Source organism: Caretta caretta, chromosome 7 (genome assembly GCF_965140235.1).
Source record: "Caretta caretta isolate rCarCar2 chromosome 7, rCarCar1.hap1, whole genome shotgun sequence".
NCBI classification, from domain to species: Eukaryota; Metazoa; Chordata; order Testudines; family Cheloniidae; genus Caretta; species Caretta caretta.
Window position 1 is genome coordinate 33,691,611 of NC_134212.1, and position 26,770 is coordinate 33,718,380.

At 47.9% G+C, this 26,770-nt stretch overlaps 1 protein-coding gene and 1 long non-coding RNA gene across 2 annotated transcripts in view; one reads left to right on the plus strand and one right to left on the minus strand.

Annotated features, from left to right (window-relative positions):
• Nucleotides 1-26,770, plus strand: part of TOP6BL (TOP6B like initiator of meiotic double strand breaks) — a 57,799-nt gene that overhangs the window by 1,757 nt on the left and 29,272 nt on the right. Inside the window, exons 2-7 of the mRNA XM_048857367.2 lie at nucleotides 7,005-7,146; nucleotides 7,234-7,287; nucleotides 9,102-9,211; nucleotides 10,417-10,500; nucleotides 11,717-11,772; nucleotides 15,956-16,027. Coding sequence (XP_048713324.2) covers nucleotides 7,005-7,146; nucleotides 7,234-7,287; nucleotides 9,102-9,211; nucleotides 10,417-10,500; nucleotides 11,717-11,772; nucleotides 15,956-16,027 — 518 coding nt within the window. The remainder of the gene's footprint in view (nucleotides 1-7,004; nucleotides 7,147-7,233; nucleotides 7,288-9,101; nucleotides 9,212-10,416; nucleotides 10,501-11,716; nucleotides 11,773-15,955; nucleotides 16,028-26,770) is intronic.
• Nucleotides 20,239-25,350, minus strand: LOC142072872 (uncharacterized). The gene is made up of 3 exons (XR_012669476.1): nucleotides 25,069-25,350; nucleotides 24,035-24,129; nucleotides 20,239-20,671 (listed from the first exon to the last, which is right to left on the minus strand). It is a non-coding gene; the product is annotated as an uncharacterized LOC142072872 (long non-coding RNA).

The following is a 26,770-nucleotide window of genomic DNA, read 5'->3' on the forward strand; positions in this document are numbered from 1 at the left end:
GCTTTGTGGTAGTTACCTGCTTTGCTACAGACTTCCTGTGTGATCTTGGGCGAGTTACTTAGTCTCGCTGAACTGTTGTCACCCAGCTGTGCAAAGGAGATAATAGCCCTGCCCTGCCTCCCAGGGGGGATGTGCAGACAGATGCAGTAGAGAGGGCAATGTGCTCAGATATTCTGGTGATGGAGCTGTAGAACTAGCTTAGCCATCTAGAGACGTGCTCAGGGCTTTCTGAAAAATCAGGTGTCTTAAGCTCATCATGTCAAACATTGAGGCATCCGAGATCATTAGTAAAACAAACATTACAGAGTCCTGGATAGGCCATAACACTCATCCTGAGGCTGATGTAAAGGTGGCAGCTTCCACAATGGAGGACTGTGCTGTTGCAACAGCTCCGCAAAACAACAAGGGACATAGAAAACTCCCCAGTTTATTATTATTAACATCACAGTACCTCTTAGAAGTCCCAGCTGAGATCAGGACACCATTGGGCTAGGCATTGTATAGCCGTTCAGTGAGAGAGAGAGAGTCCTTACCCCTAAAGAGTTTACAGTCTAGAAGGACAACAGATAGGAGAGGAAACAAGCATCAAGTGTGAACTTGCCCACAGTCAGCAGCAGAGCTGGGGTAACATAAGAACATAAGAGCAGCCATACTGGGTCAGACCAATGGTCCATCTAGCCCAGCATCCTGTCTTCCGACAATGGCCAATGCCAGGTGCCACAGAGGGAATGAACAGAACAGGTAATCATCAAGTGATCCATCCCCTGTTGTCCATTCCCAGCTTCTCGCAAACAGAGGTTAGGGACACTATCCCAGCCCTTCCTGGCTAATAGCCATTGATGGAACTATCCTCCATGAACTTAGCTAGTTCTTTTTTGAACCCTGTTATAGTTTTGGCCTTCATAACATCCTCTGGCAAAGAGTTCCACAGACTGACTGTGCGTTGTGTGATGAAATATTTCCTTTTGTTTGTTTTAAACTTGCTGCCTATTAATTTCATTTGGTGACCCCTAGTTCTTGTGTTATGTGATGGAGTAAATAACACTTCCTTATTTACTTTCTCCACACCAGTCATGATTTTAGAGACCTCAATCATATCCCCCTCTAGTTGTCTCTTTTCCAAGCTGAAAAGTCCCAGTATTATTAATCTCTCCTCATACGGAAGCCATTCCATACCCCTAATAATTTTTGTTGCCCTTTTCTGAACCTTTTCCAATTCCAATTTATCTTTTTTGAGATGGGGCAACTACATCTGCATGCAGTATTCAAGATGCGGGCATACCATCGATTTATATAGAGGCAATATGATATTTTCTGTCTTATTATCTATCTCTTTCCTAATGATTCCAAACATTCTGTTCACTTTTTTGACTGCCGCTGCACATTGAGTGGATGTTTTCAGAAAAACTATCAACAATGACTCCAAGATCTCTTTCTTGAGTGCTAACAGCTAATTTAGACCCCATCGTTTTATATGTATAGTTGGGATTATGTTTTCCAATGTGCATTACTTTGCATTTATCAACATTGAATTTCATCTGCCGTTTTGTGGCCCAGTCACCCAGTTTTGAGAGATCATTTTATAGCTCTTCGCAGTCTGACTGGGACTTAACTATCTTGATTAGTTTTTTATTGTCTGCAAATTTTGCCACCTCACTGTTTATCCCTTTTTCCAGATCATTTATGAATATGTTGAATGGTCCCAGTACAGACCCCTAGGGGACACCACTATAGCTCTGAAAACTGACTATTTATTCCTAACCTTTGTTTCCTATCTTTTAACCAGTTACCAATTCATGAGAGGACCTTCCCTCTTATCCCATGGCAGTTTACATCGCTTAAGAGCCTTTCGTGAGGGACCTTGTCAAAGGCTTTCTGAAAATCTAAGTACACTATATCCACTGGATCCTCCTTGTCGACATACTTGTTGAGCTCCTCAAAGAATTCTAGTAGATTGGTGAGGCATGATTTCCCTTTACAAAAACCATGTTGACTCTTCCCCAACAATTTATGTTCATCCATGTGTCTGACCGTTTTGTTCTTTATTATAGTTTCAACCAGTTTCCCTGGTACTGAAGTCAGGCTTACTGGCCTGTAATTACAGGATCACCTCTGGAGCCTTTTTAAAAATTGGCATCATATTAGCTATCCTCCAGTCATTTGGTACAGAAGCTGATTTAAATGATAGGTTACAGACTACAATTAGTAGTTCTGCAATTTCACAGTTGAGTTCCTTCAGAACTCTTGGGTGAATACCATCTGGTCCTGGTGACTTATTACTGTTTAGTTTATCAGTTTGTTTCAAAACCTCCTCTAATGACACCTCAATCTGGGACAGTTCCTCAGATTTGTCACCTAAAAAGAATGGCTCAGGCTTGGGGATTTCCCTCACAAGCTCAGCCATGAAGACCGATGCAAAGAATTCATTTAGTTTTTCCACAATGGTCTTATCATCTTTGAATGCTCCTTTAGCATCTTGATCATCCAGTGGCCCCACTGGTTGATTAGCAAGCTTCTTGCTTCTGATGTACCCCTTCTGATGTAACCCTGGTGTCCTAAGTCCTAGGCCTGTGCCTGAGCCACTGGTCCACGTTTCTTTCCTGAAATAAAGAGCCTGTAGTTTTCTTTCCCTGGTTCTCTTGTAAGTTATGAGCCTCAGAAATTCAGAATCATGAAAGTGAGGTGTAAGTTTCCTGCATTAATAACTGTGTGTCCACATGTGCGTGTGTGTGTTCATGCTGCATGGGCCTTTGCAGGTGGAGAGGTAGGAATGATGCTCTTTCATGGACTATCCAGGGCTTTAGCAAGTACCTGCAACCTATGAGATACTGGCTATGCAGGCTAGCAGTGTCATATGGAGTTGGATGCATATAGCAGAGGGGGTGCCTCTGCAGCTAGGAAAAGTGTTCAGTAAATAGCACTGGCTTAGGTCTGGGTTCAGTTCCTGGCTTAGCTGTGGATGCCATATGCGACCTTTGTGCCTTGCTTCCTCCTCTGTAAAATGGAGAGGATATCTTCCTGCCTCCCAAAGGTGGGGGAAGATCAAATCCATTAATGGCTGAGATACTATAATGAGGAGGGCTGTAGCAATAGGCTGCTAGTGCTGTGTTCTCTCTCCTAGGATCTACAGATCCGTGTGCCCGGGGATACACATACGCTGCACTGGCTCAGCCTGTGTGTGTGCACTCATGCCTCAAGTAGCAACTGGAATAGCCTGCTCAGAGCAGGATGAGCTAGTTCCAGGGAGCCTCTGCTTTTGCGGCTGAACATCTGGGTTCGATCACTATGGTGTCTATATGCACGTGGCCACAGTTTATTACATGCCCATCCTGAGGTCTCTAATGAGAGCCTTGGAAACAGCTGCTGTCTGTCTTCCTCCTTTCTGAGCAGCGGGAGATCCCTTTCTGAGTTCCCAGCCCTTCTCCCTAAGTAAGGCCTAGAGCAGGGGTAGGCAACCTATGGCACACGTGCCAAAGGCGGCACATGAGCTGATTTTCAGTGGCACTCACACTGCCCGGGTCCTGGCCAACCATCCGGGGGGCTCTGCATTTTAATTTAATTTTAAATGAAGCTTCTTAAACATTTTAAAAACCTTATTTAGTTTACATGCAACAATAGTTTAGTTATATATTAAAGACTTATAGAAAAAGACCTAAAAACGTTAAAATGTATTACTGGCATGCTTTTAAATTAGAGTGAATAAATGAAGACTCGGCATACCACTTCTGAAAGGTTGCCGACCCCTGGCCTAGAGGATGTCAACAGGTCAGTGGTTGTAAAGCTGCTTTCCCACCTCTCTGCAAGGATTCACCCCTGTCCACATTCCTTTCTCTGGCTCCATCGACCTCAGTAGGAATGTTTTCCCAGGATTGGAAATCTAAGAGGTTGTCGAAGGGGAAAGAGAGGCCCAGTGGGGGTAGAGGAGGTTATGAAACTGTGGCCTCATACAGGTAACCAGCAGAGATTGAACCAAGGATAGGCAGCACCAGGTCTTCCCAATGAGGTGGGTGAGAGGGAGGCTGTTATAGTTATTGAGACTATCATGATCACATGAACTCTGCCATAGTGTTACCCCAGTGCAGCGCCAGCTGAGATAGACTCCTTCCTCACAACACAGCTCCCCAAACTCCAGGCCTTCAGCTCTGAAACCCTGTGTGGCCCCCCACAACTCAAACCCTATATCCTTCCATGTTTAAAGGCTCAAGAGCTGGCCCTTCCAGGCTGAGCCAGTTGCAAAGGGGTTAGTATGGCAGATCCAGTCTAATCAAGGTGCATGTTTTGCAACCTCCTGCTGGCTATGGCATCTGCCCAAAGAGGGAAATTGTTTGTGACACTGGCAGAGGGGGACCTGCCATGAGAGATCTTAATCTACTTTCCATCCTGCTTCAGGGGATTATACAGCAGCAGAGTCTGGGGTGGGGGCAGGGGAAGAGAGAAGTCTTCTACTCAATGAGATTGGCCTGTATTTTTCCCCCCAGCTGCCTATTGTGTGACAGAGAACTTTTGTTTGTTAATAAGGACTTTCTCCCTTTCCCAGTCCTGTGTGGATTGGTGTGTGACTGGTTTCATAGTAACAGCCGTGTTAGTCTGTATTCGCAAAAAGAAAAGGAGTACTTGTGGCACCATAGAGACTAACCAATTTATTTGAGCATAAGCTTTCGTGAGCTACAGCTCACTTCATCTGTGAGCTGTAGCTCACGAAAGCTTATGCTCAAATAAATTGGTTAGTCTCTAAGGTGCCACAAGTACTCCTTTTCTTGGTGTGTGACTGATTTCCCAGCCCATCTACAGGATTATGGGCATGCAGCATTGGTCTGTAATGCCACAGGCAGTGCATGGCTCAGTCCCTGCCCCAAGGGGTTTACAACCCTACGCGTGGCCCTAGCATAGAAAGGGAACAGGACATGTTTGTGAAGGAATAAGATGTTGAAAGTCAATAGCAGAAGGCAGCATGGCCCTCTGGCTAGGGCACAGACTGGCAGCCAGGACTCCTGGCTTCTAGGCCAGGCTCTGGGTGAGGAATGGGGTCTAGTGGGTTAGAGCAGGGGAAGGCTGGGAGTCAGGACTTCTGGGTTCTATGGCTCTGCCACTGACTTTGGCCAAGTTCATTCCCCTCTTGGTGTCCCTATTTCCCCTCCCACCCTGTGTCTATTTAGACTGAGCGCTTGGAGGCTTGGCCTGTAGGCCTGCTCCACACATACATTTATTGTATCAGTATAATTATTTTGGTCAGGAATGGGCTTTTTTACCAGTATAATTATACTAGGACAGCCCCTACTGCAATGCAGTTATATTGGGATAAAGGTGCTTTATCTCGTTATAGCTTATTTCCCTTGTGAACTATCTTGGTATAAACACATTTACCCTGGCTGGCTGCATCCACACTAGGCAGGTTGTAATGCTTTAACCAGACCAAGAGAGTTAAAGCAGGGCAACTTTTGTGTGCAGGCAGGACCTTAGTATGTGTTTGTACAGTGCCTAGCACAACTGGGCTCTGCTCTCCACTGGGGCCTGGAGGTGCTACAGTGAGACTTATAGCAATGGTCACTCAACTCCGCATGGATCAGAGGAACGGAGAGCCTGTCTTACGAGCGGAAACTTAAGAGCTGGTTTTTCTAGCCTGGCAAAACAAAGGCTGAAAGGGGATCTGATTGCTCTCTCTGAATACATTGGTGGGCGGGGCCCAGGGAGGGAGAAGAGCTGCTGAAGCTCAAGGACAGCATTAGCACAAGAACAAATGGAGATAAACTGGTCAGGAATCAATGTTGGCTGGAAAAGAGAAGGTTTCTAACCGTCAGAGGAGTGAGGGTCTGGAACAGCCTTCTAACAGGAGAAGTGGGACCAACCACCTAGTTCTAACATGGATTCTGGGACGGAGTTGCCTGCAGGGACTGGACTCAGTAACCCAGGAGCTCCCTGCTGTTATGTTTCTGGCATACACACAGGGAAGTTAGTCACAACCATAAATACTCTTGCTGGAAGGTTGCATCACACTACGCTATTTCTTAGGGCTTGGCTACACTTGCGAGTTAGAGGTCATTAAAACAGCCCCAGGTGCCCTAGCTCACTACCCATCCACACTGGCAAGGCATGTAGAGCACTCTGACTCCACGGCTACAGCATTCCTGGTACTCCACCTCAGCGAGAAGATTAATGCTTGTTGTACCTTGGCTGAAACACCTTGGCTGAAACACCTGGGTGTCAGTGTGAACGAGGTGTTGCATTACTGCGCTCTGATCAGCCTCCGGAAACGTCCTATAATCCCCATAAGTCAAGTGGCCACTCTTCTCATTGTTTTGGAATCGCTGCAGGAATGCGCCGTTGAAAGCTCTGTTTCTGACAGCCTGCGCTTATCTTTGAGACAAAGCAACCACTATTGTGGAATGCTGTGTGTGAGAGAGAGAGGCAGGGGGAGGGGGGTCTGCTGTTGTCTGAACTTACAAGACAGCATGCTGATATGCTCTCAGCCCCCCAAAAACCCACTCTCTTTCCCCCCACATACACATAACACACTCCCTGTCACACTCCACCCCACCCCAGCCCCCCATTTGAAAAGCATGTTGCAGCCACTTGCATGCTGGGATAGCTGCCACAATGCACTGCTCTCTGTGGCTGTTGTAAGAGCTGCTAATGTGGCCACGCCAGTGCGCTTGTAGCTGTCATTGTGGACAGACTGCAGCGCTTTCCTTACTGCGCTCTACGAAGGCTGGTTTAACTCAAAGCGCTCTACATCTGCAAATGTAGCCATGCCCTCAGTTTGCATTAGGCCCAGATCATATGCTTCCCTACAGAGTCCCTTGTCTGGAAGCAAGACCAGGAACCCCCCTAAAAGTTTAAAGTGATAAAGGACAATTTTAACACGGTTTTCAGTATGCCACATCTGCCAGCCCTATGTCCCTATGTTCAGCAGCTCTGACTCAGCATCTCAACGGGCGTTTTTGCTTTGCTGTTCTCGTGCTTTCCCAGAGGGGCCAATCACTTTCTCACAGTCCCTACCATTTCAGATTTTAGAATATCTCATCATTTGCCTTAAGAGTGAGGAAGAAAGGCAGCTGAAAGGATTAGCCCTGGAAGGGATAGTGCTGGTTTCCATTGATCTGAGTGATTCTACGCGTGGCGCAAGCCAGCTCCGGTGCACGACCACTAGTGAGTAGAGTGAAACATAATGAGGACTCTGCGGTGTCTGTGTTGTTCCTTTGGGTTTAACGCTTGCCTTGTATTTTCTTCCTACAGTTGCTGCAGCAGGGAATTTTTGCTCTAAACGCCTCAATGAACAGATCTGGACAGGTAAAAACAAACAAACCCTCAAATCTGTTTCCATAGACCTGTGGCGGATCCTGGGGAAGCTGTTCTAGCGGCTGATCCTCCTCCCTGTTAAAATATGTTCCTTCTTTGTACTCTGAGTTCTGCTGACTGCAACGCGCAGCCATTGGATCTTGTTTGGCTAAATCAAGAGCCCTCGGTGGGAATTAACCCCTTGCTTGCTGGTGAAATCATGGCTTTTCGCACTCAATGGGAGCATTACAGAAGGGACAATGGGACTGCCAGATTGGATCAGACCAACGTCGTTTCGGTTTTATGTCTCTGTGGCCCCCTACCACATGCTTCAGGGTATGGTGTGAGGAACCGCAAAATGCGCTGTTCTGGAGTCACCTGTCCATAGGGAAAGTTTAATCACCTAGAGTACTGGTTCTCAACTGCTCAGGACCCATTTGTAAAACTTTGTGGCCTGTCATGACCCAGACACCTTCCAAGATGCCCTCACTGGCAACTAGGCAGGAGGGGCAGTGAGCTGAGACCCCCCCCCACCTCAAACACATACTGCCTCCCCATAGCCCATGAGGGAAAGAGGGTGTGGTAATTTGGGGGCCTGGAGGTGAAATGGGGAAGCCTGGGGGTGTAGTGAGGAAGAAGTTGGGGTTTTGGGGAGCCTGGGCATAGAATGCAAGGGTAAAGGGGTAGGGAATTTGGGGACAGAAGGGGCTTGTAGTGCACTGGGGGAAGATCTGGGGGGATGGGGGCCAGAATGAGTGATATGACAGATGAGGATTTGCCCTGCTGTGTGGGAGAGGTACATCTGGGTTGATGGGCAGAACAGGGAGTAAGAAAGATGGGGTGTAGCCCAACTGCAGGGTGGGAGTTCATAGTGGGGCTGGTACTTACCAGAGAACAGGACATCAGCTGCTCCCTCCCAGCTCCTGACATACAGGGCTGGCTGGACTTAGCTTTCTCCTCTTGGCTTTGTAACCGCCAGGGTCACAGTGCTGCTCAGATTTGGTCTGGCCCCACATCTGGCCAGCCCAAATTTGTGTGAATGGCATTGCAATCTGGCACCTGGGATCGCAGCACCACTCACTTAAATTTGGCCTGGCCAGCAGGTTCCCCCATCCTCATAATGGAGGAGTGGCTGGGCCAACCTGAGCAGCGTGGTGATCCTGTGCATCAGCTTGCATCAGCGTGGGGAGCTGAGCCCAGCTAGCCCCGCAACTCTTTGATGCGTTCTGGTGACCCAGTTTTGTGTTGTGACCCATGGGTTGAGAAACCCTACTTTAGAGGTTGGCTTGTGCCCTGAAGCTAAAGCGTCTCTATTCCTAATGTATCTGCAGTGAGATCTCGGTGTTCATAGGGCACAAGATTGGGCATCAGGACACCTGGGTTCTGTTACCAACCTGCGGTGTGACCCTGGGCCAGTCTGTTCCCCTCTCTGTGTCCCCACCCGCCATGTGTCAAATTAGCTTGCAAGCTTTTCCAGGCAAGGACCATCTGTCACTGTGTGTCTGTGGCACTTCCAGTACAATGGGGCTCCATTGGGCGGGTGCTGCACAGACTCCTAGTGAGAGAAAGGCCCTGTCCCAAAGAGCTCATAGGCTGAACAGACACAGGGTGTGAGGGGAAACAGAAGCACTGAGAGGGGCAAGCCCAAAGTCACACAGAAAGACAGTGACAGCTGGAACCCAGGAGTCTTGGCTCGTGCCGTACTCACTAAAGCACCACTCTGCGTCTATGGGAGCCAGTGCTTTTAATTGGTTTCAGTAGCATGAATTTTCAGATTGAACTAGTTTGTTCTGGCATATGTGACCCAGAATCTCTCCCTTATGCAGAAATGGATGGGATGCTGGCTGAGCTCTCTGTGCCCTGGACCAGGCCTTGGACAGCAGGTGGATGTAGCCATGAACCCCTGGATTCTACCGCACTCCAGCTGGCCTTCGAGGTTTGACTTTCCTGCTTACCTGATCATATTTCTCAAAGTGACTTGCAAGTATCACATGGCACCCAACTTGGGGCCTGACCTTGCTAGGTGCTGAGCGCCTCCTGGGAGACGCCGAATACCCTTGGCTTGACTCTAGTGGAATTTGATAGTATGCCACACCCTGCAGGATTGGGCCCCCAGAGATTAAAGATGAACCAAGTATTTGTATTAAGGTAACACCTACAGACCCCAACCAAGATCGAGGTCCCCGTTGGGCTGGGCACCACACAGACCCCAACAATGATCTCAGTTGAGATTATCTTCAGGGCCTGAAGTAATGAGCCGCCGATCTCAGTTGGGCCCTCAAAGTGTTACCGTAGTACAAATAACATCTTTCCTGAAGCAAATAATCACTTTCTAGCAGAGGTAATCTCAGGCTGATGACTGTGTGACAATGGAGGAAGGATGGGGACTGGGACCCCTACAATACACCCTACAACCAATCGCTCCAAAGTCCCAAGGCGCTGGAGCGCAGCAGTTCTGGAATCTAGGCCATTTATTTAGGTCCCTAAATATAAATAGAGCGGACTGATTTCTTGTGGCATTCTGCTGTCATTGGTGGGAGTTGTGGGTGCACACAAATCAGGCCATGAGTACCCGACTTCAGGCACTCACATGTACATGGCTCTTTCTAGCATAGTCTTGGTTGCTCTTGAAGACACTGAATTCAAGACTAAGGGCCAGATTCTAGTTCCTGATCCAGCCCCTTTGTGCTGTTGAGGTGGACGGATTCTGGCCATAACTCTGTCAGCATAAACCAAGCCATCACCATGCCAGCCAACCCTGGCATCGGAAGCAGGCTAGAGACACCATGGAGCTGAGTGGCATTATGCTGACAAACCACTGGCATATGATAGACCTATCTGTCTCTTGGTGGCTCTAACTGATGCTGGGGCTGGGCTGACTCTGGATCAATTTGCTGATTATGGTTCCCTGACTCAGTGCCGGCCTGGTCCCACAGAGCTCAGACACAGGGAGAATTGAGCCCTATTATTAGTTAGGAAGCTTATTTTGCCCGCCAATGATGACGTCCCACTTATTTCTGTTCTCCCGTGAGGTGCTCCTGTTTCTGTCCCTAGGGGTTTTGCAGCAACCTTGCAAGCAGCAGTCAAAGTCACGGCTGTATTTTAGGGCATGGAAAAGCAGCTTCTTTATTTTATTCTCAGCTCCACGAAAGGCCTGGGGTTCTGATGACGGACTGTCTGGCAGTAAAACAGTTCATGCACAAGATCAGCATGGTGCACCCAAAGGTAACAGCACCTGGTTTTCAGTGACTCTAAGGCCCCTTTGCGCTGCCCTGGGGGGAGACATTCCCCTGAAAGTCCCCTCTGAGCAAAGGGCCTCCCGACTGGCATGAGGGTTCACCTTCGGCCCAACCCCCCAGGGTAGTGGGGATGTGACTGGACCACATTGTACAATGGGTATTCCAGGAAGCAGAGCAGCCCTGGGGTTACTCTTAACTTCCGGGGGCCGGGCTGCACAGCCCCAGAGCACAGGTAGCTCCCTTCTCCCCACTCAACAATCAGGGCCTGTTTTAATTACTCCTTGCAGCATACATGTAATCCCTGGGCCAATGTACATTCCCTGGCACAGCTCCATCAGCTCCTACACAATTACTCCCACAGAACTTGCCCCAGTGCCTATCTATTGGGCAACACCCCTTTGGCTTTGTCATTTCAGCTGGTTTAATTGTTGTTCATTACTCTGTCGGGATGAATCCTCCTACAAGATCTTGTATTATAGCCCATCATTATCCCCTTCTATGGCGTTACCTTTTCCCAGACAACAGTACCCCCAGCTTATCCACTGGGCCTCTGCACTAGTCTCCTCTCTTTTGCACAGGTGTTTACCCCAGTTTTTGTGACTGGCACCAGCCCTCTCCTAGGTTCTCCTTCCCTCAAACACAGATCTCTTGCCCTTCCCTAGTTGGGCTGGCAGCAGCAGGAATTAAATCCTGTGCTTTGAGATTTGCAAGCAGGATCTGAACCACAGCTTCTTGAGCTGAAGGATCCAGTTCCTAGTGCCAAAAGGCTGTAGCAGACTCATAAACCTCTCCATGAGGCCTGGGTGCAAGAAGGCAATGGGAAGTGGCGGGTATGCGATAGGCTGCCTGGCCCTGCTTGGCACTGGTCTAAGAAGTGCATGCTCACACAGGGCAGCAAGGGTGCCTGAGGAATGTTTTTGCTTCCCTGTGTAGACAACTCATATTGCTGAAGCCCACACAGCTAGGGAACACCCAACCTTGTCTGTGCTTAGCATGCCAGTCAGGTGAGTGGGCAGAGCAGTGGGCAACACGACAGGGGTCCTAATCTCAGTCAGGGTCTGTGTGGTGCCCGGCATGATGGGGGCCCTGATCTCAGTTGCAGTCTGTGCAGAGGCCAGCCCGGAAGGGCCCCAGTTTCAGCTGGGATCTGTGCAGTGCCCAGCATGACATCCTGACTCTCCTGATTCCTTGTTGATTTGCAGATCAGATTCCATTACTGTGTGAAAGTGAATGGTGCTGTGTCTGCGGAAACGTACTGGTGAGTAAGTGAGTGATTGGAATGCCCGTGTGACAGGTGGTTGCGTATTTACGAGACGGGGCTACCTGGGCACTTCACACAGGCCAGCACTCATAGGAACTTAGGCGTTGCCAGACTGGATCAGACCTTAGGTCAGGGGTAGGCAAACTTTTTGGCCTGAGGGTCATATTGGGGTTCCAAAACTATGGAGGGCCGGGTAGGGAAGGCTGGGCCTCCTCGAACAGCCTGGCCCCTGCCTCCTGTCCACCTCCTCCCACTTCCTGCCACTTCCTGCCCCCTGACTGCCCCCCTCAGAACCTCCAACCCATCCAACCCCCTGCTCATTGTCTCCTGACCACCCCCTCCCAGGACCCCCTACCCCTAACCGCCCCCCCGGGACCCCACCCCCTATCCAAACCCCCCCCCCCCATCCCCTGACTGCCCCGACCCCTATCCTATCCTGAGATGGTCGAATTCAGGATCCTGACACAAGGAAGAAAGGAAAGCAGCAGAATACGGACCCTGGACTTCAGAAAAGCAGACTTTGACTCCCTCAGGGAACTGATGGGCAGGATCCCCTGGGAGAATAACATGAGGGGGGAAAGGAGTCCAAGAGAGCTGGCTGTATTTTAAAGAATCCTTATTGAGGTTGCGGGAACAAACCATCCCGATGTGTAGAAAGAATAGTAAATATGGCAGGTGACCAGCTTGGCTTAACAGTGAAATCTTTGCTGATCTTAAACACAAAAAAGAAGCTTACAAGAAGTTGAAGATTGGACAAATGACCAGGGAGGAGTATACAAATATTGCTCAGGCATGCGGGAGTGAAATCAGGAAGGCCAAATCACACTTGAAGTTGCAGCTAGCAAGAGATGTTAAGAGTAACAAGAAGGGTTTCTTCAGGTATGTTAGCAACAAGAAAAAGCCAAGAAAAGTGTGGGCCCCTTACTGAATGAAGGAAGCAACCTAGTGATAGAGGATGTGGAAAAAGCTAATGAACTCAATGCTTTTTTTGCCTCTGTCTTCTCGAACAAGGTCAGCTCCCAGACTACTGCACTGGGCAGCACAGCGTGGGGAGGAGGTGACCAGCCCTCTGTGGAGAAAGAAGTGGTTTGGGACAATTTAGAAAAGCTGGACGAGCACAAGTCCATGGGGCCGGATGTGCTGCATCCGAGAGTGCTAAAGGAGTTGGCGGATGTGATTTAGAGCCATTGGCCATTATCTTTGAAAACTCATGGCGATCAGGGAGGTCCCGGAAGACTGGAAAGTGCCCATCTTTGAAAAAGGAAAGAAGGAGGATCCAGTGAACTACAGGCCAGTCAGCCTCACCTCAGTCCCTGGAAAAATTATGGAGTAGGTCCTCGAGGAATCAATTCTGAAGCACTTAGAGGAGACAAAAGTGATCAGGAACAGTCTGCATGGATTCACCAAGGGCAAGTCATGCCTGACTAATCTAATTGCCTTCTATGACAGGATAACTGGCTCTGTGGATGAGGAGAAAGCAGTGGATGTGTTATTACTTGACTTTAGCAAAGTTTTTGATACGGTCTCCCACAGTATTCTTGCCAGCAAGTTAAAGATGTATGGGCTGGATGAATGGACTATAAGGTGGATAGAAAGCTGGCTAGATCGTCTGGCTCAACGGGTAGTGATCAATGGCTCCATGTCTATTTGGCAGTCGGTATCAAGCGGAGTGCCCCAAGGGTTGGACCTGGGGCTGGTTTTGTTCAATATCTTCATTGATGATCTGGAGAATGGCATGGACTGCACCCTCAGCAAGTTTGCAGATGACACGAAACTGGGAGGAATGGTAGATACGCTGGAGGATAGGGATAGGATACAAAGGGACCTAGACAAATTAGAGGATTGGGCCAAAAGAAATCTGATGAGGTTCAACAAGGACAAGTGCAGAGTCCTGCATTTAGGATGGAAGAATCCCATGCACTGCTACAGACTAGGGACCAAATGGCTAGGCAGCAGTTCTGCAGAAAAGGACCTAAGGGTTACAGTGGACGAGAAGCTGGATATGAATCAACAGTGTGCCCTTGTTGCCAAGAAGGCTAACGGCATTTTGGGCTGTATAAGTAGGGGCCCTGCCAGCAGATTGAGGAACGTGATCGTTCCCCTCTATTCAACATTGATGAGGCCTCATCTGGAGTACCGTGTCCAGTTTTGGGCCCCACACTACAAGAAGGATGTGGAAAAATTGGAAAGAGTCCAACAAAGGGCAACAAAAATGACTAGGGGGCTGGAGCACATGACTTATGAGGAGAGGCTGAGGGAACTGGGATTGTTTAGTCTGCAGAAGAGAAGAATGAGGGGGGATTTGATAGCTGCTTTCAACTACCTGAAGGGGGGTTCCAAAGAGGATGGATCTAGACAGTTCTCAGTGGTACCAGATGACAGAACAAGGAGTAATGGTCTCAGGTTGCAGTGGGGAAGGTTTAGGTTGGATATTAGGAAAAACTTTTTCACTAGGAGGGTGGTGAAGCACTGGAATAGGTTACCTAGGGAGGTGGTGGAATCTCCTTCCTTAGAGGTTTTCAAGATCAGGCTTGACAAAGCCCTGGCTGGGATGATTTAGTTGGGGACTGGTCCTGCTTTGAGCAGGGGGTTGGACTAGATGACCTCCTGAGGTCCCTTCCAACCCTGATATTATATGTTTCTATGATCCACACCCCCGCCCCCTTACAGGTCCCCTGGGACTCCCACGCTTATCCAACCCCCCCTGTTCCCCGTCCCCTGACTGCCCCACCCCCAGAACCTCCGCCCCATCCAACTGCCCCCTGCTCCCTGTCCCCTGACTGCCCCCCCCCCCGGGACTCCCTGCCCCTTATCCAACCCCCCCGCTCCCTTACCGTGCCGCTCAGAGCAGCAGGACTGGCAGCCGTGCCACCCGGCCGGAGCCAGCCATGCCACTGCACTGCCTGGCAGGAGCTTGCAGCGCTGCTGCCCAGAAAGCTGGCAGCACAGCGCGCTGAGGCTATGAGGGAGTGGGGACAGCAGGGGAGGGACTGGGGGCTAGCCTTCCCGGCCAGGAGCTCAAGGGCCAGGCAGGACAGACCCGCGGGTCGGATATGGCCTGCGGGCTGTAGTTTGCCCACCTCTGCCTTAGGTCCATCTAGTTTACTATCCTCTCTCTAACAGTGCCCAACACCCAATGCTTCAGAGGAAAATGTATCTATAGTGACTGCGTGTGGACAGGACTAGCAAGGCAATGTTCGGGAATATGCAAGAACCCCACAGTAAGCACATGTGGGACAGTCTGCCCCCAAACAGCTGGGCCATGTCTACACTACAGAGACTATAATGGTATAACTACATCACTGTAGCTATGCTGGCATAGCCCCGTAGTGTAGACACAGCCTACACCAATGGAAGGGGGTTTTCCATTGCTATGGGAACATCACCTCCCAGAGCAATAGTAGCTAGGATGACGGAAGCATTCCTCTATTGCCCAAGCTGCGTCTACACCAGGGGTTAGGTCGATTTAGCTACATTGCTCAGGGTGATAAATTTTTTGCACCCCTGAATGATGTATCTATGTTGACCTAAATTGTAAATTTAAGCTAGGCCTAGACTCACCCTGATCTCTAATAGTTAGAGATTGGCTTAAGCCCTGAGCGAGGAAGTTTAAGTATCCCTGCCAAAATTATTGTCCTTTTTCAAGTCTTCATCTGTGTATATCCCGCTCGTGGTGCATATGTGTCTCACCTGCATGAACGCACCATGAGTGGGGTCCACCCAGACTAAAGATCTGGAAAAACCACAGTTTTGTAATGCAAGCAGGCATTCTTTCTCACTTACAATGCATACTTGGTATATTCTTGATATCTTTATAAGCATCTGATCCCTGTTTGATTTGTGCTCAGCTCTTAGCTGCAATGCCACCCCATGGCAGTAAATCCCATAGGCTGATAACACGTGGTGTGAAAAAGGATTTCCTTTTATTGGTTTTGAATCTCCCACCTTTCACTCTCACCAAAAGTCCCCTTGTCCCTGCATCAGGAGACAGAGAGAACAGAAGCTCCTGTTCTCCCTTTTCTAGACCAGCCATTGTAATAGAATTATCTCATCTTTGTCCCCTTTCTAAAATAAGGATGGGAGGAGCTGAGTGAGTTGCCTTATTTAAAAATGATTTGGTGATACTTAGAAGTGATGCTTACTGGGTTAAAATCCTGTTTTGTTAATTTCTGCTCTCTAGTGGGGAGAAGAGAGAGAGTACATGTGTTCTGAATGGAATAAAGCTCCTTACTGACCAGAGACACTATATAAGGTAAGAGACGACTTGGTCACAGTCTATAAGAACCAACCTGGGGAGATGATTTCTGATAGCAGACCTCACAGAGAAAGGCAGAACAAGTTCCTATGGCTGGAAGTTGAAGCTGGATAAATTCAGATTAGAAATGAATGCACATTTTTAACAGGGAGGGGAATTAATCATTGGGACGGACCTAGGGACAGAGTGGATTCTTCATCAAGACTGAACATCTTTCTGAAAGCTCTGCTACAGCTCAGCCGCCAGACCTGGGCTGGATGCATAAATCACTGGGTGGGTTTCTGTTACCCAGGACATGCAGGAGGTCGGACTGCACTATCAGAACAGGCCCTTCTGGCCTTCAGACCTCTGAGTCTTTCAAATAGTGCAAGTGCTGTGTTATGTCGATTGACATGCTAGTTATTGACTGGACTCTCAGTACTGCCGTAATATCAATAATGAGTAAATGATCATATCTCTAGTGTCGTCATCTGACTAGTTCTTCCTTTGTCCAGAGAGTCTTCCTGGAAAAACAGGTTAGATGGTTATTATTACATTAGCACTTAGAGGTCCCAGCCGAGAGGGGGACCCCCATCACACAGTGTGCTGGACAGACCCCAAACAAGATTGGGGCACCCATTGTGCTGGGTGCTGCACAGATCCTGACTGAGACTGGGGCCCCTGTCATGCCTGGCACTGCACATGAACATAGAGCTTACAGTGTGTGAGGAGAAGCAGAGGGCAGAGATGGGAAGAGACCTGCCCATGGTCATACAGCAGGCAGTGCCTGAGCTAGAAACAGAACCCAGGTGTCCTGAGTCTCAGTTCAGTGCCCTCACCACTGGACCACACTGCCTCAGACGAGACCTGAATTTCTAATGTGAAGATACACACACACAAGAAGTATTATTCCTTCTGTATTTAGACTGTGAACTCTTTGGGACATGGACCATCTCTGTTGTGTGTTTATACAGCACCTAGCACAATGCCATTCTGGTCCATGATGGGGGCTCCTAGGTGCTATAGTAATACAAATTATTAATAATAATAATAAATTATACATTAGAGAGAAGCAAAGCCTCCAGAAAGGGAACAAAGCTGTGTTCTTTTCCACTGGCCTCTCTGGGTGCACAGTGGAGGGGAGCTGCTGTTACCATACAGATAGCCTTGCCGTGTGGTGAATTCTCCATCGCTTGGAGTCTTTAAATCCATAGTAGGCATCTCTGTACATCCGTGGTTCCCAAACTGGGGTTTGTGAACCCCTGGGGGTTCTCAAAATGTTACAGGGGGTTCTCAAGAAAAAATTCCCTAATGGCGGACAGAGCTGTCTCTAGGGACCCCGGGCAGTATGGGGCCAGCAGCCTGGAGCCCCTGGACTTCCAAGAGCTAAGCAGATCAAAGAAAGCATATCTATCACACTGAGGAGATTTAAACTTCAAGACTCCTTATAAGAAATGGAAAGGGAGGTGGATAATTTTTGCTGTTTTTTAAATTAAATAGGCAGCAAGTATTGTTTTTAAAATTATTATGAAGAACAAGTTTAAGCTTTGTTGTAATGTGCGTTGCTTGCCTGGACTGCTCAAGACCTGAATGCTTGTGTAGAAAGAACTTTTTGAGTTGGCTTCTTAAATACCTTCATGCTGTTTCACATCTGATACTCCTTGATGAAACATAGGACCCTTGTCATATAACAGGCTTATTCAAAGTGATACAAGCTACGAAAGTGAGATCTTGGAAGAGTGTTGCCGTTTTCATAATGTAATAAAAATACTGTAATGATAAATAATAATTAATAATAAATAGTGTATAATAAGCGTGTCATAAAAACAAATTTTATATTTCTAAGATCACTGCTTTTATAATTTATACTCAGGTAAAGGAGAAAATCCCTGGAAATATTCATTTTTAGGAGGGGGCTTACGAGACTTGACATTTTAGTGAAAGGGGTTCACAGGTTGTTAAAGTTTGGGAACCACAGCTGTATATGATACTCTGTAGCTCTGCTGCAAGTGATGGCCCATGGGATGCAGGGGATCAGCCTTGATTATTGAATGGGCCCCCTCTTGCCTTTAAAATCAATGAGTTTCCACCATGGGCAGAATTAGGCAAAGAGAGGGTTAAATTAGCAAGTAAACCAGCAACACCAAAGGGCATGAACCTGAGCTCTGGGTGGAAGTTAGAGAGCTGTGTGCTTTAATCCGCAAGCACAAAACCTCACAGACGCCCAGGTTACCTCACTGGAAAAGTACTGGGTTCGAAAGCACTGGGAACAGAGGAATGTTAGTCTTTTTTTGAGTGATTGCTTATGTGCATTATACTCGAGGTACGCGTGTGTCCCAAGCAAAGTCACTGGAATTTTTTCCCCTCAGTGATACCCGTCAGGGCGGCTCGAGCACCCTCTGCAGCCACATGCTTATAGCACTGGTATAAAGCACCCAGCCAACCCTGTGCCCCCTCAGTTCCTTCTTACTGCCCGTGACAGTTGCTGGAACTGCTATCCTTGCTTCGGCAAGCTCTCTCAGTGGTCTTCTTTTATTGTATCTGTACATAGTTGTAGTCAGTTTTAGTGAAGTTCTGTAACTTCGTGTCTTAGCAGAGTTTTTGTCTGTTCCCCGGTGCCATGACATGCCTCCGCCACCAGGCTTTAAGCCCTGTGTCTCCTGTAAAAAGACTATGCCCCTTAGTGACATGCACTCAAGCTGCCTGAAGTGCCTGGGAGAAGCTTACGTTGGGGACTGTTGCCAGATCTGCAGAGACTTTAAGCCTTGCACAAAGAAGGACCAGGAGGTCAAACTGAAGTTTTTGTTCGTGAAGGCGGCACTGAGACCTCCATCTGAGGCAGACCAGTCGGACTCAGCGCTGAGTGCCTCGATGTAGGTAAGTAGTGCTCCTCCTACCATACTGGAGTCCGAGCACCATCCCCAGCACCTAGGAAAAGGCACAAGAAACAGTCAGCCAAGAGGGAACAATCCCCGTCACCAAAGACGGCCAGACATGGGGATCAGAGTAGAGTGCAACCTAAACCAGGGCACTCTTCTGTCTTGGTACCACAGAAGTCGGCACCATTAATTCCAGCACTACGCAGACACCATTGAGTCCGGTACCAGATGAGCCATCTACATCTGCAGCACAGCTTGGTACCAACGACGCTGGAGGCGTTGGCTGCTGCCAGAGACTTTCTCTCGCCGTCGGTACCAGTATCACCAGCAGTACAAGAGTTGGTGTTATCAGTACCAGCCGTCAGGAAGGAAGCCATTGGTTCTGGTCATTGTTCGGTTCCATGCCTTTGGGTGCCATCAAAAGGGAAACTGGCTATGCTTGCTTCAGTGTGGACACCTCCACCTCAACAGCAGTCTCTGCCAGTGGTGGGAACTGCACCACCATGGTCACCGGACAAAGATTCATTGTCATTTGAGTTGGAGGTGGAGTCTCACTCCTCCCGTCCTAGGAGTCGTTCCCGCTACTCCCTCAGGCATTTCTACCCTTCCATGGACATGGGCAGAGAGTACCATCGAGTACGTGCCCAGGAGGTCATTGGGGACCTACACCAGTCCTGTGGCCCTTTTGGAACATGTGGGGTTTTCCCCCAGTTTCCAGGGCTTATTCCAGGAGCTCCTATTCAGTGGCCTTGGAAAGGGGGGCGGCATCATCCCATCAGCCAGCACCCAGCCTGGACTCTGGAACTGAGCCCGTTCTTGTACTGCAAGACCCAGCACAGCAGGATCCTACAGAGGCAGAAAGGGAGGAAGTGCTTGCACAGCCAGTGCTGGCCTCCACCTCCTCCCATGATGAGGCAGTCTCAGGAGGGGGCGTTACCTCCCCCTCCCCCCAGTGACTATAAATCTCATCAAAAGTTGCTAAAGAGGGTGGCCTTAAATCTGGGCATACATGTGAAGGTAGTGAAAGTGTCCTCACAAAGCCTACTTAATATTTTAACTGCTGTGGGCCCTTCAAAAGTAGCCTTGCCTCTCAATGAGGCCATTATGGACCCTGTTAAGCCCTTGTGGTAGACCCGCACATCCCTTCCCTCCACATCTAAAAGGGCTGAACCCTGTTCCTGCACAGGGTTATGAGTTCCTGTATGCCCATTGCTCCCCACCCCTGGATCCCCAGTGGTATCTGCTGCCAATGAGAGAGAAAGACAGAGTCATCAGGGTACAACCCCAAAATCAATGGATTTGGTAGGAAAATGTATTCTGCTGCGGGGTTACAACACAGATTTGCAAACCAGGAGGTGCTGCTGGGCAGATTTGATTTTAATATGTGGGACTCCATGCAGAAGTTCAAGGACTAGCTCCCTCAAGAGGCTAGGTATGAGTTCTCCTCGCTGGTGGATGAAGGAAAATCAGTGGCAAGGATCTTGTTGCAAGCTGCTTTGGATGTGGCTGACTCAGCAGCCAGGTTCATGACTTTGGCAGTGGCCATGTCCAGAAGTTCGTGGCTACAGTCCTCAGGACTCCTGCAGGAGGTCCAGCAAATCCTTCAGGACCTACCTTTTAAAGGAGCTTTGCTCTTTTCAGAACAGACTGATGCAAAGCTTCATGGGTTAAAAGACTCCAGGGTATCCCTTAAGTCCCTTGGATTGTACACAACAGTGCCTTCAAGGAAGCACTACAGGCCCCAACAGCCATCCAGTACTCTGCCCTGGCTGCCTGTCAGAATCTGCAGAGGAAAAGAAGCAGGGGTTAGACTACCCGTTTCTACCTCAACGTCAATGCCAGCCTCACCCAGACATCCAGGGGGTTCTAAGCAGGTGTTTTGGCAGGATGCTCGAGGATGCCATACCAGTTCCCGTGATGCCAGACCCTGTTTCTCCTTTGTTTACAAACTGTCTTTCCCACTTCTTCAGTGCATGGTCCTGTATCACCACGGACCGTTGGGTGTTTAGCACAGTGAATGTGGGATAAACCCTCCAGTTTATTTCTACTCTTCCTTCCCACCTTCCCTCCCCGTCCCTCTTCAGGGACCCCTCTCAGGAAGAACTTCTGGCCCAGGAGGTTCAATCTCTCCTTCAGGTGGAAGCTGTGGAAAAGGTTCCACTGAATTTAAGAGGGAAGGGGTTCTACTCCCATTATTTCCTAATCCTAAAAGCCAAGGGAGGTCTCAGATGAATTTTAGACCTGCATCAACAACAGCTCAACAACTATCTCAAGAGAATAAAGTTCGACATGGTCACCCTGGCATCCATTATCCCTTCCCTGGATCCCGGGGATTGGTACGCTGCCCTTGGTTTAAGAGACGCCTACAGTAGAACCTCAGAGTTATGAACACCCCGGGAATGGAGGTTGTTCATAAGTCTGAAATATTTGTAACTGTGAACAAAATGTTATGGTTGTTCTTTCAAAAGTTTACAATTGAATGTTGACTTAATACAACTTTGAAACTTTACTATGCAGAATTAAAATGCTGCTTTCTCTCTCTCTTTTTTTTTTAGTAGTTTACATTTAACACAGAACCGTACTGTATTTGCTTTTTTGTGTGTGTCTCTGTTGCTGCCTAATTGCGTACTTCTGGTTCCAAATGAGGTGTGTGGTTGACTGGTCAGTTCATAACTTTGGTGTTCATAACTCTGAGGTTCTACTATATTTTCGTAATTCAATATACCAAGGACACAAAAGGTAACTCAGATTTGCAGTGAAACACTCGCACTATCTATTCATGGTCATCCCATTCAGCCTGTCTGCAGCTCCGCAGGTGTTCACAAAATGTCTGGCAGTAGTGGCAACCTTCCTGACGAAGTTAGGGGTGCAGGTCTACTCTTATCTAGATGACTGGCTGGTCGAGGGTCAGTCCAGGGTCGGTCAAGGGCTCAGGTAATGTCCGACATTTGACTCGTCCAGTCGACATTCAAGGCCCTAGGCCTTCTGATAAATATAGAGAAATCTACCCTCACTCCGGCACAGAGGACAGAGTTCATTGGGGTGGTTTTTGACTCTACTCAGGCCAGAGCTTACCTCCTAGAGGGATGTTTCCAGTCAATCGGATCCCTGATAACGCACCTCAAGGGTCATCTAATCACAACAGCCCGAAATTGTATGAGGCTTTTAGGTCACATAGCCTTGAGCACTTACATGGTACAACACTCAAGGCTGTACCTCAGGCCCCTCCAGACATGGTTGGCCTCAGTATACTCAACAAACCTCCACCATCTGGACACTGTACTCATAGTAACTGCTTGGGTTCTTATCTTCCTTAGTTGGTGATTGGATCTACTCACTGTTTGTGCAGGTGTTCCCTTTATACCCTCTTGTGATAAATGAAATGGGGCCGGGGGGTAGCTCCCTTTGATGGACACCCAGCCAGCCAGTTAGCTGTAAAATCCCTCTTGGTCTGTTCTATGCTTGCTTCACCTGTAAAGGGTTAAAAAGTCCCCCAGGTAAAGAAAAAAAAGAAAAAATGGTCACCTGACCAAAAGAGCCAATGGGAAGTTAAAACTTTTTAAAATTGGGAATGAACCTTTCACTTTGTCTATTGTTCTCTGGAGAAGGAGAAAGGGAGTAGCAATGCTATAAGCAGGAATGCTGTGTAAGGCTTGAACCAGGTATAAACATTAATCTTCCATACCTAGAAGAAATCATTGGACAGGGCATGTTTAAATAGACACGATTAGGTTTATTTCTGTTTATTTTTTAAGGCTTGTGGATTCCTCTGTGCTAACCCCAGATGCTTTTGTTTGCTTGTAACCTTTAACCCCCAAGAAAGCTATTTTGGGTGCTTAATTTTTGGAATTGCTCTTTTAAAATCTAGCAAAAGCCTAAGTTCCAGATGTATTTTCTTCCTTTTTGTTTTTAATAAAATTTACCTTTTTTAAGAACATAATTGGATTTTGGGTGTCCTAAGAAGTTTGTGCATGTTGTTTGATTAGCTGATAGCAAGGCTAATTTCCTTTGTTTTCTTTCTCAGCTCTTCCCCGGAGTGGGGTGAAAGGGCTTGAGGGTACCCCACAGGGAGGAATTCCCAAGTGTTCCTTCCTGAGTCCAAAGGGGTTTTTGCACTTGGGTGGTGGCAGCATCTACCCATCCAAGGTGAGAGAAGCTGTGACCTTGGGAGTTTAATACCAGCCTGGAGTGGCAAGTATTAATTTTTAAAATCCTTGCAGGCCCCCACCTTCTGTACTCAGAGTGACAGAGTAGGGATTCAGCCTTGACACCTCTCAACCGTCAATGACAATTTGGTCTTAGAGGCATCAGCACTAGGGTGGGGATCTCACCTGGGGCCCCTCAGAACTCAAGGCCTTTGATCTCCGGAGGAACTTTCGCTCCACATCAATGTCAGGGAACTCAGAGTGGTTCGCCTAGCATGTCAGGCCTTCCGGCTCCACATTATGGGCAGAAACTTGTTTGTTCTCACAGACAAAACTGTAACCATGTTTTATCTCAACAGGCAAGGAGGAGCTCGCTCTTCCCTTTGTCAAGAAGCGACTCAGCTATGGGGAGTTTTGCACAGCCCACTCAATCAACCTTGAGCCCTATTACCTTCCAGGAACAAAAAACAAGCTGGCAGATCACCTCAGCAGGTCTCTTGCCAGTCACCACGAGTGGTCCCTTCGCCTGGATGTGGCGAGAGATGTTTTCCGGCATTGGGGGATTCCCCAGATAGACCTATGTGCAACTAGGTACAACAGGAAGTATCACCAATTCTGCTCCCTCCCAGGCCACAAACCGGGTTCTATCATGGATGCCTTTCTGCTACCATGCATGGGACATCTTTTCTACACTTCCCCCCCATCCCTCTTGTGCACAGAGTACTGCTAAAGATCAAGTGGGACCAGGCCCTTGTTGTTCTGATAGCCCCAGCATGGCCCCACCAACACTGGTTCTCTTAGGCCTCTCAGTGTCTATTCCAATCCTGCTTCTTTTACATCCTGACCTGATCTCTCAGGACCACGGTTGGCTGCTCCACCTAAACCTGAGCTCCCTTCAACTAACAGCTTGGAAGCTCCATGTCTAAATCCCAGAGAGCAGACTTGCTCAGAGCAAGTTTGTCAGGTTCTGTAATAGAAAGCCCTCCACCAGGGCTACTTACCTTTCAAAGTGGAAGTGGTTCTCTCTCTGGGCATTCCAATGCAGAGTCTCACCATGCAGTCATCCTTACAAGAAATACTTGAATATCTACTGCACCTGAAACAACAAGACTTAGCAATCCTCTATCAAGGTTCACCTTGCATCAATATCAGTTTTCCACGCTTGGGTGGATAACCAGTCCTTTTTTCCAATGACATGTATATCTGATTCTTCAAAGGCACAGAAAGATTATACCCTCAAGTAAGAGAGCCCATTCCTCCCTGAGACCTGAACGTAGTCTATTCAAAGCTTATGGGACCACCATTTGAACCTTTGGCAACATGCTCCTTATTATACCTCGCCTGGAAAGTAGTTTTCTTAGTGGCTATCACTTTGGCCAGAAGGGTCTCAGAGCTCCATGCCCTCATATCAGAGCTTCTGTACACAGTCTTCTTTAAAGATAAGATGCATTTATGTCTTCACCCCAGTTTCCTCCCAGAAGTGTTTTTGCAATTCATAGCAATCTACCTACCTGTCTTTTACCCAAAGCCATATGCAAATAGGAATGAACAGTGCCTTCACTCATTGGATGTTAGACGAGCCCTAGCTTTCTACATATACAGGATTAAACCATTCTGAAAGTCCACCTAACTGTTCGTAACTGTAGCTGACAGGGTGAAGGTCTCCCAATCTCTTCATAGACAATTTTGTCATGGATCACTTAATGTATTCATACTTATTACAATCAAGCAGGTGTTTTGCCACCAGCTAACCTGACCTGCTCATTCCACAAGATTGCAAGCATCCTCAGCAGCATTCCTAGCGCAGATCCCTATTCACTACATTTGTAAAGCAGCAACCTGGTTACTGGTGCACACATTCTCCTTCCACTACACCGTCATTCAACAGTGCAGAGATTATCCCAAATTTGGTCGAACTGTTCTGCAATCAGTGTGTCGATGAACTCTGATCCCTCCACCTATTCAACTGCTTGTGAGTCACCTAGAGTGGAATACATATGTGCAATCACTGGAAGAAGGAAAAACGGTTACTAACCTTCTGTAACTGTTGTTCTTTGAGATTCTGTGGCCTGTGTTGTGCAGGAGGTCGGACTAGATGATCATAATGGTCCCTTCTGACCTTAGTATCTATGAATCTTTGTGTTGCACGTGTCCATTCCCTGACCCGCCCTCCTACCCCTCTACATCAGAGTTTTCTGGAACGAAGTAACTGAGGGGGAGTGGGGTCATCTGGGCACGCTATACCGGTGCTATAAGCGCGCTGCAGTAGAGGTTGCTTGAGCCTCCCCAGTGGGTACCACACTGTGGGAAAACATTTCTGGTGACTGTGCTTTGGGCACGCGCACACCTACAGTGGAATGGACATGTGCAACACCTTTCGAAGAACAACAGTTACGGAAGGTTAGTAACCGTTGTTTATTCTACACCCATTATGCTTTAGCCCCATCTAGCCAGCTTCTAAGGTAATGCACTCCTTTGGAAGGCCCCAATTCAGCAAAGTACTTAAATATATGCTTAAGTCCTATTGCGGTCAATGGGATTTAGGCACAGATTTACAGTTGAGCACTTGCTTAAGTGCTTTGCTGACTGCTGGGGCCCCATCCTATAAACACTTATGCATGTTACAGAAGTTGTGTATAAAAAGAAATATGTATATGTGTGTGCACACAGGAAGAGACCTGGTCAGAACCCAGAATTTTTGTTCCACTGGAAATGCTGACATTTCGGGGGGGTCGGGGGGGGGACAGCACACACACGACTCATTCCAAATCCAGATGAGAAGCCAAAATGTTATAACTTCCCATGAACGAAAACTTCTGATTCAGGACCATCAGCAAGTTCTGTTTGGATCATGTCAAATTGCATCATTTTATAATGTCAGAATGTTTCATTCTGATAAGGTATGTCATTTTGACTTTGATTAATTTCATTTAGACTTTTTTATTATTTTAAAATATTAATTTAATATATTTAATATTTTAATACAATAGTGGAACAAAATTAATCAAAATGACAAAGTCAAAATTATACATTTTTACTGTATCAAAATGAAATGTGTTGTTAGAAAAAAACGAGAATCCCATAAAAATGTCATTGAAATTGATATGCTGCCACAAAACATTTTGATTTCAGCTAAACTGCATTTTGACAGAAAACGATTCCATCAAAAATTTTTCAACCAAGTGCTAATGTCTAGTTGGTACATACTGTACTGTGACAAAGTTCCTGCTCTACCTTGGTGGGTCTTGCACTTATTGGCAGATTTGCTCGCCTTAGAGCTTCACGGCAGCCCTCAGCTTGCCGTTTTTCTGAATTCACAGTCCAGGTCGACTCCTCCTATATCTGACCAGGAGTTGGGAGGATTTGGAGCGAACCCGGGCCCGCCCTCTACTCCGGGTTCCAGCCCAGGGCCCTGTGGAATGCAGCTGTCTAGAGTGCCTCCTGGAACAGCTGTGCGACAGCTACAACTCCTGGGCTACTTCCCCATGGCCTCCTCCCAACACCTTCTTTATCCTCACCATAGGACCTTCCTCCTGGTGTCTGATAATGCTTGTACACCTCAGTCCTCCAACAGTCCGCGTTCTCACTCTCAGCTCCTAGTGCCTCTTGCTCCCAGCTCCTCACACGCACACCACAAACTGAAGTGAGCTCCTTTTTAAAACCCAGGTGCCCTGATTAGCCTGCCTTAATTGATTCTAGTAGCTTCTTGATTGGCTGCAGGTGTTCTAATCAGCCTG